Consider the following 6,392-nt stretch of genomic DNA (forward strand, 5'->3'; position numbering starts at 1 on the left):
ATTGTAAGTGATTGGCTAAAATTTGCAGGTCCATGTAAAGAGCACTGGGCAAAAAGTATCTACCACTCACAGTTGCATATATTAGCATGTTGAAATTAAGTGTGTTCCTAGAATTATTAATGTTCCAAATATGCTTGAGAATTGAGTTGAGAAATAGCCATACGTGCCTTCCATCTTATATTGACCGCTGGTGGTGCTGTCTTGGGTATAGTGTACCTTCTTTGGTTTTGTGGTTCATATGTAAGAACCAACCTCTATTTGTGATGAAACGTGCATTCCTCGCCTGATAAATCCAACCTGGTTTGGCTTACTAGTAAGCTTAGCTCAATTATATAATATTTTATTCTTGGTTCTTACTAGAGTTTTGGATGTATATTTAGAATAGCTCAGTACATTCGATTGGCTAGAATGTTTTAGTCTAGTGTTTGTAACTATCCTAAAAGCGAAATGTAGTAAAACAAATGTTTTTCATTGCCGGCTTTCAGAAATTTTTTATTGAGAGTTTGGCTGTCTTTTAGTTCATTATTCTAGTTTTTTCCTTTGTTCTTCCGCTGCTTATAGGTGGCACTAACCGGTATATGCTTTAGACCTTGATTCTGCTCTCTTTATTCCTGAACTTACTTATGAAAAAAAATAAAAGGTTAAGCAATTAGGGGATTGAAGAGGGCACATAATTCACTTGCTTCTTGCATCCATTTGCTTAATCTTCATTCTCTTCTTGTTTCAATTCCATTAGCCCTCCTGCATTCTGATCTCTGTCTTTCTTTTTAACCAAATAGAAAAGGAATGCAGGTTGCCTATGCATCTATTTCATACATATAACAAAAATCCTTTCAAACTATGCCAGTATCAGAGATTACAGAAGAGAAGGATGAAGAGTCCCCTCTCGTTGTTGGCAAAGAAAGACTCAGGCGGATTCTAGAGTACCAGAAATCTTTGTATTTATCCTCATCTTCTCCTTCCTTGTATATTTCGGCTCCTTCGAGTTCTTCGTTCTCTTCCTCCCAGAAAAGTAACAGCTTGTTAGAATTGATGCAAGGAGGAAGCACATCTTTGAGGAGATTATTTGATATGGAACATACTAGTTTGTCCAATTTTTTTGAAAATTACAGTGGCTCACCTATAGTAAAGGCTATACCTTTGTGGGGCAGTGATGCAGATGATGAAATTCATGATCCATGGGCATCAATTAAGCAAGTTGGACCCACCAATGATTCTGGAACTGATGGTCAAAATAAGGCTGCTACAGAAGGTAGTTTCATGGATAGAGAGGTTGGCGTTGGGAATAGAAAGGTGAAAACTAGCAACCACAAGTTGAAACGAAAAAAGTCATACAGAAGATTGCCAGGATTTGGCTTATGGAGATGCAGAGGGTTTAGATTTAGATTGAAATTGAAAAGGTTTAGAATTATAATTTGTGCAAGAAAGTTTTGATATTATTCTACATTAGAAATCATTATCACATAGTCAGAAAATTGAATGTATATTACCATTGTTAAGCTGTATGAGATTTACTATCATATAATTATTGACAAACAACCAAAAAAGTTGGAAAAGAAAAAAAGAACAAAGATACAAAAGAAATACCCATTATCTCATTTACCAGAGAATAAATACAAGCATCCTCCTTTAAGAACTATATATGTGTTGGCAAATGAGACAGTGTTCTAAGATTAGTCTTCCCATGACACTTCCTTCTTCGATTTGCAAATTGCGGGTTTGCTTGTTCCATAGGTGTACCCCATAAGTCTCTCCACTGAGCTGAAGCAGTTTTTCTTGTACCCATCTAGAATCAGAACGGTTTGCTGGCTTCATGAAAAGTCTGTTTATCCTGATCCAATCAACTGGATAGAAGGCCATAGGCTGCAAGACTGTGAACTCATAACCAGGTTGCTTTCCTATATTCTCAACCACTCTAGAAACCAAATAGGGACCATTATGACCCCATTTATTTCCATCAAAGGTGGAGGCGAATTCCTCCATGAATTTGAGCAGAAGTGGATGATTCATATCAAAAATCAAAACTGCATTGTTTAACCTGGTCCAGGTCTTAGTTTCCATATCCATACTTTGTGCACCAATTGAGTTCTTCAACCCGATAAAAGGCTTTAGAACAATAAAATCTGTATCCAAGTAAACCCCACCATACTTGTACAATACTGCAAGTCTGATCAAATTGGATAAATTCTGAGCAAATGGAATCTCACCTGGGTCCTTTTTCCCACTCTTCATCTCCTTAAACCAAGCTTTAGCTGGTGTATTCTTGAATAGATACGCCAAGTCCGGTGTCACTGCCTTAACTTTGAATCCTCTATCAACTAGAGGTTTCAGGATTTTGTTCCCTCTTCCAGAGTCCATACTTCTTGATATAATCATTAAACATCCATGAGGGTGTGCCTTGAAAAGGCTCTCCAAGGTGAAGAATTCCCTTCTTCCAAAAGTCGCTGCTGGTGAAATCCAAGTCATGAAGAATTGTGCCTCACAGCCGCTGCGAAAGAATTTTTTAACCCGACTATGAAATTTCCGTGTCAAGTTGTTGGACTGGAAAATCTGAATCTTCGGCATCTTTTCCCGGAACCAAGCAATTCTCTCTTCTTCTGTGACACTCAAAGGAGGGACTAATGATTGCAAATTTTCTTCTTCAACTTCATCAATCTTTTCTTGCATGGAATACAGTTGTTTGTTACCAATACTTGATCTCAGTTTCCCTTGAGTTTGCTCATTATTTTCATAGATTATACTGCCAGTACTTGATCTCAGTTGCCCTCGAGTTTCCTCACTGTTTTCACAGACGATACTGTCTTTGTAGATGACAAAGATCATAGCAACAAGTGTGATGGTAAAGATGATAGACAATTTGGCACGGCAAAGTACCTTGTAATCAAACATCGTAACCTCTGTGAATCTTCTGAGTTTTCTGACCATCATATAATTTTCAAGCTGAAACAAGAGAACATAATTTAGAAATTTCAAGGCAGCTATAGTAAAGTTCTTGTTGACGTAAAAACTATAAAAATAAATATAAAAATAAATCACATAGGAGACTTCTAAATGTACCAGTTTAATAAGCATGTACGAACGTAGCCAATTATCTCTGGAAATAGCTCCCTGCTTTTGAAACTTTCAAAGTCAAATCAGGACAATTTAGACTAGAGACGCCGATGATTAGGAACAATTTTTTTTTTTAACAATAATGAACATGATTAATGTAGTATTAATATTGTGATTGGGGTCCAGCCAGAAATAAAATGATAGTGAATAAAAAAGTTGCCATTTTTAAAGTTTACCACAAAGAGAGACATGGAGAGGTACGTGCAGAAAATATGTGTAAATGCATCGAATCTTCTTTTTTTTGGGTATCTTTTCTTACCATATAATATGTGTAAATGCATTTAGTGTCCTAGATATACTTTCTTTTCCTCCCTTTTTTAACTATCACATGGCTTAACAAAAAATTATATGTAAATTAAACAAATATTTCAATAATATTATCAATTGAATAATAAAACCAAAAAAAAAAAAAAATTTAAGAAAGCATCCTCCTTTAAGAACTATATATGTGTTGGCAAATGAGACAGTGTTCTAAGATTAGTCTTCCCATGACACTTCCTTCTTCGATTTGCAAATTGCGGGTTTGCTTGTTCCATAGGTGTACCCCATAAGTCTCTCCACTGAGCTGAAGCAGTTTTTCTTGTACCCATCTAGAATCAGAACGGTTTGCTGGCTTCATGAAAAGTCTGTTTATCCTGATCCAATCAACTGGATAGAAGGCCATAGGCTGCAAGACTGTGAACTCATAACCAGGTTGCTTTCCTATATTCTCAACCACTCTAGAAACCAAATAGGGACCATTATGACCCCATTTATTTCCATCAAAAGTGGAGGCGAATTCCTCCATGAATTTGAGCAGAAGTGGATGATTCATATCAAAAATCAAAACTGCATTGTTTAACCTGGTCCAGGTCTTAGTTTCCATATCCATACTTTGTGCACCAATTGAGTTCTTCAACCCGATAAAAGGCTTTAGAACAATAAAATCTGTATCCAAGTAAACCCCACCATACTTGTACAATACTGCAAGTCTGATCAAATTGGATAAATTCTGAGCAAATGGAATCTCACCTGGGTCCTTTTTCCCACTCTTCATCTCCTTAAACCAAGCTTTAGCTGGTGTATTCTTGAATAGATACGCCAAGTCCGGTGTCACTGCCTTAACTTTGAATCCTCTATCAACTAGAGGTTTCAGGATTTTGTTCCCTCTTCCAGAGTCCATACTTCTTGATATAATCATTAAACATCCATGAGGGTGTGCCTTGAAAAGGCTCTCCAAGGTGAAGAATTCCCTTCTTCCAAAAGTCGCTGCTGGTGAAATCCAAGTCATGAAGAATTGTGCCTCACAGCCGCTGCGAAAGAATTTTTTAACCCGACTATGAAATTTCCGTGTCAAGTTGTTGGACTGGAAAATCTGAATCTTCGGCATCTTTTCCCGGAACCAAGCAATTCTCTCTTCTTCTGTGACACTCAAAGGAGGGACTAATGATTGCAAATTTTCTTCTTCAACTTCATCAATCTTTTCTTGCATGGAATACAGTTGTTTGTTACCAATACTTGATCTCAGTTTCCCTTGAGTTTGCTCATTATTTTCATAGATTATACTGCCAGTACTTGATCTCAGTTGCCCTCGAGTTTCCTCACTGTTTTCACAGACGATACTGTCTTTGTAGATGACAAAGATCATAGCAACAAGTGTGATGGTAAAGATGATAGACAATTTGGCACGGCAAAGTACCTTGTAATCAAACATCGTAACCTCTGTGAATCTTCTGAGTTTTCTGACCATCATATAATTTTCAAGCTGAAACAAGAGAACATAATTTAGAAATTTCAAGGCAGCTATAGTAAAGTTCTTGTTGACGTAAAAACTATAAAAATAAATATAAAAATAAATCACATAGGAGACTTCTAAATGTACCAGTTTAATAAGCATGTACGAACGTAGCCAATTATCTCTGGAAATAGCTCCCTGCTTTTGAAACTTTCAAAGTCAAATCAGGACAATTTAGACTAGAGACGCCGATGATTAGGAACAATTTTTTTTTTTAACAATAATGAACATGATTAATGTAGTATTAATATTGTGATTGGGGTCCAGCCAGAAATAAAATGATAGTGAATAAAAAAGTTGCCATTTTTAAAGTTTACCACAAAGAGAGACATGGAGAGGTACGTGCAGAAAATATGTGTAAATGCATCGAATCTTCTTTTTTTTGGGTATCTTTTCTTACCATATAATATGTGTAAATGCATTTAGTGTCCTAGATATACTTTCTTTTCCTCCCTTTTTTAACTATCACATGGCTTAACAAAAAATTATATGTAAATTAAACAAATATTTCAATAATATTATCAATTGAATAATAAAACCAAAAAAAAAAAAAAATTTAAGTTAATAAGTAATACAAATTCTACGATCAATGTTTTTATCAAAAACCAAATATAGATTATAAAAAAATTCTAAAAATAATAGAACCTCTTTTAAAATTTTTGAACTTTTGATAATTGAGTTTTAATTTGATTAGTATTTCAATTTCTTTTCAAAAATTTGTTAATAGAATTTCATTTAACTTAAACTATGTAAATAATTTTAATGTATTTATAATGAATGATGTGATGAAATTATGTTGCACAACTTATAAAGTTTACATTATTAAAAGTCTTTTAGTGCAAGCATAATGTGTATATCTCATCTTTTATTATTAAAAATAAATACTTATGATAGATTATTAAAATAATATAAAATAATTAATAGAATTCTTTTAAATTTCTAAAACTTAAAAATCTTGTTAGTATAATTTAAACCATAGTAGATATATATATATATATATTTTTTTTTTTTATAAAAAACTTTAGAACTTTGGTAATAAAGCGTTACATAGAGCAAGTATTCTAATTATTTTAGTATACTCATCGAGGGTGTGAAATGAAATAATTTAAGAATTTTATGGCTTTTATCGAGAAATAAAATTTAGGAAAAAAATTAGTGTTAATTTAACCACATTCATTGCAACAACCATCGATCAAATATTGGTATGGCAATGAAAATGAATTTCTAAAATCTCATTTTGCTTGAGCAATGCTTTAAAATTGCCTGACCTTTTGCATCAGTAAACTTTTATTTTGATTTGGGCTGTTAAAGGTTTGTTTTTAGTTGGTCATTCATTTTTATCTAGAAAGATAGGAAGAAAGAGTGGATAACAATTGAGGAGAATAATTTTTTTTTTTTTTTTTTTTTTTTTTTTTTTTTTTTTTTTAATTTATAGGCAACACAATGATTAATTGTCCATTATGCTATTGCATGGGATTCGGAGCTTACAAATGTATATTAATCATTA

General features: G+C 33.8%; 2 protein-coding genes across 2 annotated transcripts; both read right to left on the reverse strand.

Moving 5' to 3' along the window:
• Positions 1–1,464: 1,464 nt before the first annotated feature.
• LOC112031698 (uncharacterized) lies at positions 1,465–3,175 on the reverse strand. Its single transcript, XM_065763160.1, has 2 exons — positions 3,058–3,175; positions 1,465–2,940 (listed from the first exon to the last, which is right to left on the reverse strand). Exons 1-2 carry the CDS (start codon positions 3,070–3,072, stop codon positions 1,630–1,632), a joined length of 1,326 nt encoding a protein of 441 aa, XP_065619232.1. The 5' UTR covers positions 3,073–3,175; the 3' UTR covers positions 1,465–1,629.
• Positions 3,176–3,538: 363 nt separating this feature from the next.
• On the reverse strand, positions 3,539–5,091 carry LOC112031710 (uncharacterized). The gene is made up of 2 exons (XM_024064416.2): positions 4,973–5,091; positions 3,539–4,855 (listed from the first exon to the last, which is right to left on the reverse strand). Exons 1-2 carry the CDS (start codon positions 4,985–4,987, stop codon positions 3,545–3,547), a joined length of 1,326 nt encoding a protein of 441 aa, XP_023920184.1. The 5' UTR covers positions 4,988–5,091; the 3' UTR covers positions 3,539–3,544.
• Positions 5,092–6,392: the final 1,301 nt, after the last annotated feature.

Source organism: Quercus suber, unplaced genomic scaffold (genome assembly GCF_002906115.3).
Source record: "Quercus suber isolate HL8 unplaced genomic scaffold, Cork oak 2.0 scaffold_494, whole genome shotgun sequence".
Taxonomy (NCBI): Eukaryota; Viridiplantae; Streptophyta; class Magnoliopsida; order Fagales; family Fagaceae; genus Quercus; species Quercus suber.